Source organism: Vanessa cardui, chromosome 12 (assembly GCF_905220365.1).
Source record: "Vanessa cardui chromosome 12, ilVanCard2.1, whole genome shotgun sequence".
NCBI lineage: Eukaryota > Metazoa > Arthropoda > Insecta > Lepidoptera > Nymphalidae > Vanessa > Vanessa cardui.
The window spans coordinates 8,323,163-8,335,751 of NC_061134.1; the positions used below are offsets into that span (position 1 = coordinate 8,323,163).

The window sequence follows — 12,589 nt, forward strand, 5'->3', positions numbered from 1 at the left end:
TTAATTAATTTAAATCTAATTATTTAATGATAATATTAATGAAATAGAAAAAAAAAATTAATTGGATAAAATTATATTTATAATTACTCAAAAGCGCCATCTGTTATACTTGAACAACAACTGTTATAGGTTGATTGAAAACAGCCGGAACACATACATAGTTTTAAATAATTTCTAAAGATGGCGTTAAAGGTGAAATCAAATAATGATAAAATTATAATAAGGCAATTCGCTTGCCAGTAATATTGATTTACATAATTATAAATTTATTCACACTTAACACATTTTTAAATCATATTTAAAGAAACAAGTTTATTATTATTGCCTTGTTAAAATATTAAATAAAGAGGGTAGATATATTGTAACGAATACTCTTGTAATCAATATTTATAGGTACATAATAATATGTTCGACTGGTAACCAATTTTATTCATATTGTTACATTTCGTTATAATTTACTTTAAAAAATCAATTTAATAATGGATGTTACAACAATTTGCCAAGATTCCTTCAAAGAAGGACGTATATACAAAGAAATATTGCCAATATCTTATAAGGTATGTTTTAAATATTATTTGAACAAGTGTTACATGATTTTCAAATATTGAATCATATTATGTTTATCTTAAAATATTTTTATTAACATTCCTACCCTTTTTGTTCTTTTTCACGATAGAATTCAATTAGATACAATCATATAAATATATAATAATATACAAACATTAATTTTAGAAAAAAAAAAGTTAGTGATAGTAATAGCTTTCTTGTTCTGACACAATAAGGAGCGATTTTAAGTGTAAAGTCATTTGTGAATCAAAACCCGCAACCATAAATGAATAAAGCTGCCGGACATTATCAATACAGAGATACAAGCTTAACCAATGTGCGAGCCATCTGTTCATCGGTTCTGTTATAATCTCCCTGTAAAACACATATAACAAAGGATAATATACTATAAAACTGTGTTATTTTTTTATTTCAGACCTCTTTACCCAACATCGCTTTAGTTCGAGAGAAATCCAATCTTCATTCCGGTAAGATTACCACTTCATATTTTTACTTGTTGGTGGTTTTAAAAGGGTCATTATAAGCTCTAAACAAAGGGGCCCATACAATGTCGCTTACTATTTACCTTGGCGCTTATGAACTATCAAAAATAAAATTCATACTAAACTGTAAATTATTGTTAATGGGTTAGTCTTAAAAATTTTAGGTATGGTTCTAAATTTTGTCATACATATATAATTGATATTGCATGCTCATTATATGTATAAGAAATAAAAGAGAAATAATTATTAATCAGGTACTTAAAATGTAACCCTAAACAATCTTAAGCGCTCTTAAATTTTTTTAAAGATCAATTCGTTAGTGTAGTCCCAAATTCTATTTTAGTATATTTTATTCAAAATATGTGTCGTGCAAGAGATGTAAATCCTTTACTACCCAGTAAATATGACTTTTTTCAAAACGGTATATCATCCTGAATATTTTGATATTCGTTTTCACTCTTCTAAATTCAACTGTTTGAAGTCATATTTACATATACATTAGCAAACCACTTTATGCAGTATTTTTTTTCTTTATGTGCATAAGCTATTATTTTTAAGACTTATTTTTAAATGCATTCCGATTTCATCAATCATAAAGTTAGTAACAAAATTGCATTTGAACATTAAATGTAATCACTTTATAATATCATTATTATGAGATTTGTTTTTGTATTAAACAAGTTTTCTTTCGAACAAATTCCATGCACGTACTATTGAAAACTGGGCCAAGGTTTCAATTCCCGACGTAATCCTGCTTTCCTCGCTTAATTTATTATTGATAAATAAAATTTAACATATTTATATCAGCTGTTATACGTGTTTAACAAAATACATTAAGTATATATTTAAATAATCACGATATAAAGTACTAACAGCCAAGGAGAACCGGCAAGAAATTTAGTAGCTTGCGTGACGCTTTTTTTTCTCTACTAATTAAAGAACATACCTCCTTACATAATATCTAATTATTTACAATTAAATGTAGTTAGTTATCCTGCAAACATTTATAATAATTATATTAATAGAAATTCTCTAATCACATCTGAATCGAGATATTTTTTTCCTTAGAAATATAACAAGGACGATAATAATTACAATGGTAACAATTATTTATTATCCGCTATATATTGCAAATCCAACTTGAAAAAAATGTATTGGTTATTGTTCTTCGATTTATTTATTTCTAATTGCTATACGCTTCTTGAAATAAAGAAGCATTCATTTGTTTCATGACTTTAATAATCTTTCACAATGTTATTGTCATTGAGGCTGTTCAGTAAATGTAATTTTATGGTTTTATCGATGACTGACAAAAGAAAAGTTAAATCGCCCCTTCACGTTACAATTAATACAAATATACAATTGACGGACTGACATACTTCGCAGACTTCACTGGAGGAGCTACAGCACCCTACAGGCCTAATGATACTGCACTTGACTAATTATCTACTTGTGTACGCTCGCGTCTTCGCCTGAGTGTAGGTTATAGGGACGTAGGACGCACAAACGTGAGCACATACTACTCCTGACATTATAAATCATTCATAATATCGCAATTATAATACCTAATATTCAGGATATACCTTTGAAAAAGTCACATTTAGTGTTAAGAATAGAACTTTCTTGTAAGACGTTTTGAATTAAGATTATTAAAATATAATTTCGAATTATACTACTGAAATAACATTTCAAAAACTTTAAGGGTTTTTCAGATTGCATTCTAAGTAATTAATCAATATAAAATGTATTTATAACAAAGAGGAATCATCACCATGAGAACAAAGGATAATTAAAGAAATAAGAACGTTTTTATCGCTGTAATAATTACGTGGATTCTTGCAGATGTTTTACTGGCTGTTAAGTTGGATCCTGCAGTATTAGAAGCCCAAGTGACCATCGATAACGGTGAAAACGTTGGCTATGAACGAAATTATACAGACAAGGTGCAGAATAGAAATAAGAAAGACGGTATGTTGAGCTTTTGTTAAACTAGGTTAGGGCTTGTAAGCCCGTTACGGTAGGAACCATCAATACCACCAACATATCCTACCGACTAACAGCAATAGATAGTATCGTTGTGTACCAGCTTGAAGGCTGAGTTAGGTAATAAAAGTACAGGCTGTTGTCTTAGATTTTCGCGATTATTACACATTGTAATAAAACTAGTTTAAACGGATTTAAATCGCGTATATTAATTAAAAGCGAATATATTAATTAAACTCGAAACGTCGGGATGATAAAAATATTTAATATACGCGATTTAAATCCGTTAAAACTAGTTTTATTTCAAAGTACAGGCTGTACTTTCACTGGCAACAAGGGACGTGGCGTTTCGTAATGTTAGGTATAGCTAATATATACCAACGTGCTTAAATAAAATCTAAAGATAAAGAGCACTATTTCTCCATTTCACGATTCAGGTGTGAATATCTCTAGGATATGTAATATCAAACTCTGATCGCAAAGAGCGTAAGGAATAAGATACGAAATCTCAGGAGGATCGAATAGAGTTCCTGAAAAAAATCAATACGGAATCTAAATCAAATATCTACTCAATGAGAAGAATAAGAGACTTATATTATATTACTAGCGACCCGCCGTGGCTTCGCAGGAGTGCAATACTCATACTAAATACACCGCAGGATGTCAATCTGAGATGAATTCCTTGCTACTTACGCTGTGTTCTTTAAATTTAATATTTTTTTGTGTATAATCTATGTAATATATGTGTATAGCAAAATAAATGGTTTAATATACTCATATACAAAATTGATAGCTTTGTGTCATTAGACAATACAAACCGCTATAGATACATTACTTCGATATAGCTTGTAGGATTAGAAAATTCTTTAATTATCAGTGTTTTATTTCTATATTATCCTTGAATTATATACAAAAACTTTCCTCTCGAGTCATTCTATCTATTAAAAAAAAACGCATTGTAATCTGTTGCGTAATTTTAAAGATCTAAGCGGACATAGGGACAGACGGCGGTGAGCGACTTTGTTTTATATTATGTAATGGTGTACTCATTTTAAGTAACTTGACAAAAAACTCAAGTCGGAATCAAAATATTTTACCTTGATAGTTTTACTTGCTTATTCATTGATAAGAATCTTAACACCTCGGAACTGAATAGAACCGCTAAAATTAAATCAGTGGCATGTTTTTTTCGCATATTTTTTATGACTTTATATTTTTTAATAAAATAAAATGAAACAAAGGTGTTCAAATGTTTTAGCAATGATCCTTTATGATATTTATAATAGAAGACAAATAAAACCCATTGTGTACATAAAATATCTTTGCTAATATTATAACGTGGGTATGACAGAGAGCTTAAATATATTCAAAAGAGCTCTAATACCAAGTGTGATAAAATATTTTCTACAAAAATGTCTCCTACGCGATGAAAGATCAACAACAATTGTAATTTTGACGACCTCCGTGGTCGAGTGGTGTGTCCACCGGTTTTCAAGGGTACGCCACTCCGAGGTCCCGGGTTCGATTCCCGGCCGAGTCGATATAGATTATCATTAGTTTTCTATGTTGTCTTGGGTCTGGGTGTTTGTGGTACCTTCGTTACTTCTGATTTTCCATAACACAAGTGCTTTAGCTACTTACATTGGGATCAGAGTAATGTATGTGATGTTGTCTCATATTTATTATTAATTCGAAGTTTTAAACTGACATATTGATACAGAATAAAGATGTAATTTGTTGTATCGTTCTAACTATTATTCAAATTTCAGAGACTAAGCATCAGTCGGAATTTGAAAAGGCCATGTGCTTGCAACGAGCTGCTCTCTTCTCTCTGTCGTCAAACCAATTCAATCTTTTAATGAAATACGCAGACACACTCCGCCAGCAACGGGTTTCATTGCAAAAATACTTGGTGAGGATAGTAGAAGGTAGACGAAACATAACCAGACAGTTGTATGTTTTGTAGGGCTCTGTGCGTGTAACTACCCAGATATACTTGCACAATGACCTACCAATACATATTCTACCGCCAACCAGCAATATTTGGTATTGTTGTGAACACAAGTTTAGGGAGAATTAATTTATCTTACAGCACTACTATGAGTGGTGATGATCACTTCCCATCGGATGGCACATTTCCTGCTTACCTACCTATATTATATAGAATACTTATTTATTTAAACAACAACAACAACAACAACAGCAGCCTGTAAATTCCCACTGCTGGGCTAAAGGCCTCCTCTCCCTTAGAGGAGAAGGTTTGGAACATATTCCACCACGCTGTTCCAATGCGGGTTGGTGGAATACACATGTGGCAGAATTTCTATGAAATTTGTCACATGCAGGTTTTCTCACGATGTTTTCCTTCACCGCTGAGCAAATGAATTATAAAGACAAATTAAGCACATGAATCAGCGGTGCTTGCCTGGGTTTGAACCCGCAATCATCGGTTAAGATGCACGCGTTCTTACCACTGGGCCATCTCGACTCAAATATTTATTTAAATTATGATATAATATCTATATATTAATAGATAATAATATAATAGTTTATCCACCGCTTTTTATGTATTTTATATTTATATATAAACTGTGGGATAAATACCTAGATAATTAGAGCAAAGATTATACCCATGATTTCTCAAAATATTCAATATTAATTATGTTTGAATTTCGACTACTTAGCGATAGAAGTATTCGCTCAATGGTCATATAAATAGAAGTTGTTATGTTCGACATAGCTCAACCGATGGCCATGACAGGTATACGTAGGTACGTTTAAACACGTAGATTATCTTACCGCAAGTCATATCGGATAATAGTTTACAAACCTTAAAAAGGCATTCCGACGCATGCCGAGAACTCACTATATAATATTTATAAAGGTTAATTTACAAAAGTGTTTCGTATTTGATATCAAAGTTTTGTCAAAGAGATTTATTTATTCATTATCTTGCTCAATCCTCTTTATACCGTTAACAATGTTACGGTTGTATTATAAAATCAATAACTATCGTTTGCAACTGTTCGCCGATGTTGTTCAAATTAATAACGTCGATTCATAGTCTTGAAAATAATGAATACAGCGGAAAATGAAGCATCATTTTTGAAATGGAAATTTCTTGAAATTTACCCTTCGATAATTTATCGAATTCATAATGATTTTGGACTTTATGAGCTATCCTGCGTTTGGTTAACCTATTATATATATGTGTATGTTTCCGGAAATGTATGAAATCTAGGAATTGTATACAATTCCGAAGCTATTCAGGGAATGTATAAAATATTGTTTCGAAAACCATTTGATACATACATGTACGAGGAAATGTGTACAATTCCTAGGAATTGTATATATGTAATTCCAATTTCGTACGAAATATATACAAATAATGCCGTAATAAAAAGCGTTGTTCAAATGTGAATTATATTTTTTATTAAAGCACTCGTTGAGACAACAATGTTCATATAACAATCATATCGTATAATAAAATAATAATTAAATCTTCGAAAATCAACTACCTAGTAACATTTAAAAGGTATTTATCGCAAAATCGACTTATATTAATATTAATAATAATAATAATATTCTTTATTCAAGTTATCAGTGACACATAATGGTTAGTATACAATATATCTTAGACTATGTCAGTCATATTTACAATGTTACATTTAACATTTTATTCTTATAAAGTCAAACTTTCGTTTGATAAGTAATCAGTCTGCGCCCGCGTACACAGTGATATCTCAAATGTTTTACATTACCAATTGCTATTTAAGAAATGTATTAATTTCTATAGTGTATTTTTTCTCCCACATTTTTACTACAAATCATATATATGTTTTCAGAAATGCATGAAATCTAGGAATTGTATACAATTCCTAGGAAATGTATGTTATTCTTTAAATCGCACGGATATGTGTAAAATAAATTATATTAGACAAATTTTATAGGAAAGACTTTGCTTGAGGTCATTATTATATTTTCTTTGCTTTTTTTCTCTGTTCAAACTTATTTTGTTTTCTAGGAGTGTGGGTTCTGCAAGAATAATGGACAACCAGAAGTCTGGTACACAACCCACGCCTTAAAAGACGGAAAAGGTCGGGTGCGATGTCCCATTTTGCGGGCCTTCTCTTGTCGCCGCTGTGGCGCCACAGGTGACAACGCTCATACTATCAAATATTGTCCACAGCGACTAAGATAAAATATTTCAGGTAAGGGAATTTATTAGATACATATTGATTAATCTGTTATTGTTTTTTTCTATACGAAACGACGATAGAAACGAAATCTACATGCTATGCTAATTTTATTTAACTTTGAATTTTATCCATTTGAATCCACATCATACTTGTACATTTAGCTGCTTTACCTAATTAGATTATTGTACATATCATCTAAACATAATCTTTTTACTATAAATAGGATAATTATTTTAATCTAATGTGATTCGACCGTGCAGCGTTGCAGACGTCACGTGGAATCCGTACTGGTGTACAGTACTGGCTACAGTACTTCTAAACTATCAGATCAGAATCGGAGAAATAAAGATTAAAATACCCATACGAAACTTTCTTATGAAAATTAAACATTCGTTCAAATCTCACATTGTTCTCATAATGACATAGGTATTTTAAATTTGTCTTTTTTATGGTATAAGTTGGCGGACAAGCATATATGCCACCTGGTATGGTAAGTGGTCACCCATAGACAATGACGCTGTAAGAAATATTAACTATTCCTTACATCGTCAATGTACCACCAACCTTGGGAACTGAGATGTTATGTCCCTTGTGCCTGTAGTTACACTAGCTCAGTCACCCTTTAAACCGGAAAACAACAATACTGAGAACTGTTATTTGGTGGTAGAATAACTGACGATGATGAAGTCTGTATAATTCTGCTTGGCGATGAAGGAACCACCAGTGTGAATCGGATGTAAATTCAACCAAACCTCATTAGCGAACTACCTATACTATCTATAATAATATAATAAATGTGAAAGTAACTCTGTTTGTCTGTCGCTCTTGCCTAGTTGAACAAAATTTGATGAAATTTAATGTGAAGCAAACTTGAACACTATGAAAGAACATAGGCTACTTCTTTTCCCTTTTTACATATGATAATTGCCGCGCTGAAATAAACGCCGAATTCGAAATCTTCAGAAGATTTAAATAGTGGGACATTTAGTTTCCTTTTTACTATATTATATAATGATATAAAATTATTATTGGAATTAAATAAAGTTCACATATATTTTATTGTTATTAACTTCAGACGTGAGGCGTATGTCGTTAACAGGGGTGATATTTCAAAAGGAACGGAAGAGGGTTGAAACGGGAATTAAGCTAGAGGTTCTCTGATTTACCGTCACAAAAACGAGGTATTCATTTTCACTCAACAATATAGAACAAAAGAAATATTCATATTATTTTTATAATGAAATATAAATTATACGCAAACAAAACGAAAAACATCCAGCAATTCATCATAAACAAGAGCCAAACTTGTAATCCGTTGAGATTATGTGAAAACATCATAGATAGCATTTATAGAACGTGTCAAATAATTGACCAAATTGAATGATATTTACGGATACAATTATATAGTCGATCAGCATGCACCCGTGAGAAGCCAGGTCATACACGCATGTATTTTTCTATTTTTTCTCCTGGTTTCAGGCTATAACAACAACAAAAACAGCCTGTAAATTCCCACTGCTGGGCTAAAGGCCTCCTCTCCCTTTGAGAAGAAGTGGAACATATTCCACTACGCTGTTCCAATGCGAGTTGGTAGAATACACATGTGGCAGAATTTCTATGAAATTTGTCACATGCAGGTTTCCTCACGATGTTTTCCTTTACCGCAGAGTACGAGATGAATTATAAAGACAAATTAAGCACATGAATCAGTGGTGCTAGCCTGGGTTTGAACCCGCAATCATCGGTTAAGATACACGCGTTTTAACCACTGGGCCATCTCGACTCCAGGCTAAAAATCTTACTCTAATCATACCTTTGATACTTCTGGACAAATTAGCTTTCCGGTGGTGAAACAATTATTAAAAAAATTTAGTTTATCGTTATCAAATCGTTCCTCCTTATAAAATTGACATAGCATTCCAGGATAAAGAATCGCTCATACCATTATCTGTCCCTATCAGTGGCGTAGCTATCGTAAGGCCAGGTGGTGCAGTGCACTAGGGCCCCGGAGTTCAGGGGGCCCTCTTAACTGAACCTTAAGCTTCCGAAGCTTCAAAATCACGACCCTGCGCACAAGATTTTTTATTTGGTATCTATAATTTTAAAGGGTAATTATTAGTTAAAAAAGTATAGGAAAGTGGGGGTGAGGGCCAGATTATTTTTCTATGCACCGGGGCCCTTACTCATCTAGCTACGCCACTGGCCCCTACAATACTACAATGCCGCAAAACCATGTCGATCTTGTTCCGTGTAAACCAAAAATTAGTCTATTCCACGAAACCTTACATTTCACCAATAAAAAATTAACTATACGTGCTATTCCAGGATCTCTATCTTGCCAATTTTAATCCAGATTCATTCATCTGTTCTAGCATTATTGATTACCAAACATTCATAGAATCAACCTCATCAGGTTTTGGAATCATGTTAGTCCTATTGAACTTGAAATACCTTTTTGATGATGCTTGCTAGTGAAAAAATTAATTAAAAATGTCGCTGAATGCAAGTCACCGGGAAGAAAAAATTCAGTCCATTGTTTGAATCGATTCGACGTTGCATCTCTCACCCCTTAGCCACCCCATTTTCGTTAATGAATAGTGAAGTTAACTTAACCGTTATGAACTACTTGCACTTACTTCTTGCTTACGTCATTAAAACCATACTTTTTAAAATAACCATAATTTTCACACACTGTATGTGTGTGTGAATTTACAATAATAATATCTTGAACATGTTTAGCTACGTGAAAATGTTACAATCAAATACTTAATAACTTTTTCTATATTAAATATATTTGCACTAGGACCTTGCAAATTATCGATTAACCGCTAGTCCTTGAAATGGCAGAAGGAATAAAGAAAAATAAACGATAAATTTACATATTTCAAGGGTTTTGCTTTGTTTTATGATGCACTTTAAACAATACTTGAATGATATAAATTTATTTACAATACCTAACAAAAGTAATGTTAAGACTCGATGTGGGCTACTCGGTATATAGCACTCGATATATTGATAATTCATGAACCCACAATTAATACCATGGAATAATTATCCAATATATAATTTCAATATTCAATATATGTACCACTGCAATGACTATGTGATAGATAGAGAGATTGAAGGCATAGATTTGTTCTTATAGCAGTTATCTTTAATTTTTCTCTTACTAAATATTTAAAGGAAGATTTGGAACTTACTTCATCATGCAACAAATGATACATACATACAACTTACAACATACAACTTACAACATACAACTTCCCCACGATACATTCCTCCGCGTAAATTATTAAAAGCACAAATTAAGGTATTAAATCACATTCAGCTTACCATGGTATAAAACGAAACCGTCGGTAAGGATTCACGTGTTTTAACCACTGAACCATCTCGACTACTCTATTTTGATTCGTATATTTATGAAAATCCTTATTGTAATAACTCATGTGAATCAATATGTTTATTAATAATAACGGCATATGAGCATGTTCCATCGCCAAGCAACAATGTATTGCACATTCCAGGGATTTGCAATGTATATTAATAAAGCATAAGCTCGCTCTACACTTAATTGAAAAAATATTGATACTGTTTCTTTTCCGTATATAAAATAGCTTCATATGAATTTTACCCATATAAAGTCGCAATGGAGTGTTTGTAAGTATATATTATAATTAAAACTAGTTATCAAACGCGGCTTCGCTCATTCTATGTGGAGTTCAAGGTTGCTTTATATTTTTATTTTTCATCAAATTAAATTCAGTAATTTGACCGTGAAAGAGCAACAAACTGAAGACAAATGCGAGTTATTTTCGCATTCATAATAGTATTATAGAAATACAGATGATCACGATCGGTCAGAGGTCGTGATGAGGGGAAAAAACTAGCTGACGAAAATACTTTTATCTACTAAATTTGTGTACTAAATTTAGGATAAAATTGAAACATCTAAGATTAACCCGTGTAACAGAGGCTGGTAATGGTCTTAAATTAGGTAGAGCATTGTCCAGTTAGTATATATAAGTTATAAAAATAACTATATACCATTAAGATTATGTTCGGCATCTGTTTATTGTTTCCTACAAACCGCAAACACTACACGCTAGTGTTTTGTCCTTGTCATAGCAATAATGTCATAGATTATTATTCACTGGTTTCTCATTACAGGTCATACAAACCGAAGCAGGCTGCGCTGCGCTTTCATATTATGATATTGTGTTACAAATACTTTAAATAAAAATATTTTAAGAGTCGAATTTTTTAGTCTGTATTTTACTTACCAAATCCAATACCTAAATGTATAAAACTATTGAATCGACGACTGTTTAAGTAATAAATTATTTAATATTATCAAATATCAAATTTAGATGGTAGGGCTTTGTGCAAGCCCGTCTGGGTAGGTACAACCCACTCATCAGTTATTATTGTTGTGTTCCGGTGTGAAGGGTGAGTGAGCCAGTGTAACTACAGGCACAAGGGACATAAAATTTTAGTTCCCAAGGTTGGTGGCACATTGTCATTGGATGATGGTGACCACTTACCATCAGATGGCCTATACGCTCGCCCACCAACCTATGCCATAGAAAAGTATATATCAAGCTATCATATATTTGTTGTAAGTTTTTACAATTTATGGCTTATTGTTGGAGTTGCAAATAGACATATGAATTGACTGACTGCATTGTAAAATATAAAACACCGCTGCCCATGAACTTTCGTAAATAATAAAATATGTACCTAGCCATTAAACCGCTAGACGTGTGTAGTCACTGTGATCTTCAAAATATGTCTAGTAGGTCTAAGATTCAATATGTGAGTTAGTCTTAGACATTTATATTTTCCGCATTTAATGACTTTTATATAAATATTTTTATTAAGACTAGAATGCGACAAAGGAATACATTTTCACTATCTACATCTCCTCCTTCCTAGGAGTTCAAATTTACTTCATAGCAAATTTCATAAAATTCGGTTCATTGGTTTAGTCGTGAAAGAGCAACAGACAGACAAAGTTACTTTCACATTTATAATATTAATATATACAAAATAATGCTAGTAAACTATTATGTGCAAAACAAATCTAAAAAAGTATTTTTTAGGTATTTGGCCTGCAGTGTGCCTATTACTCAGAATATTTCAGAAACATTAGCAATTGTTTATGAAGCATGCCTGTTGTAATGTGAAAAGAATTTATAACATTGTTTCATTTGTTACTAGTCAGTAGCATTATTTCTTTTAAATTTAGACTACCTATTTTTATCGTTCAAAACTATAACGCCTACATATTTAAAATAAAGGTAAAAAAGCATACAGAATAATAGTATGTTTTATGAAAAATCGCACATGAAAATATTTTTT

At 31.9% G+C, this 12,589-nt stretch overlaps 1 protein-coding gene across 1 annotated transcript; it reads left to right on the plus strand.

Annotated features, from left to right (window-relative positions):
• Nucleotides 1–479: 479 nt before the first annotated feature.
• Nucleotides 480–11,476, plus strand: LOC124534174. The gene is made up of 6 exons (XM_047109884.1): nucleotides 480–557; nucleotides 983–1,034; nucleotides 2,892–3,017; nucleotides 4,802–4,944; nucleotides 7,057–7,243; nucleotides 11,399–11,476. Exons 1-5 carry the CDS (start codon nucleotides 480–482, stop codon nucleotides 7,231–7,233), a joined length of 576 nt encoding a protein of 191 aa, XP_046965840.1. The 3' UTR covers nucleotides 7,234–7,243; nucleotides 11,399–11,476.
• Nucleotides 11,477–12,589: the final 1,113 nt, after the last annotated feature.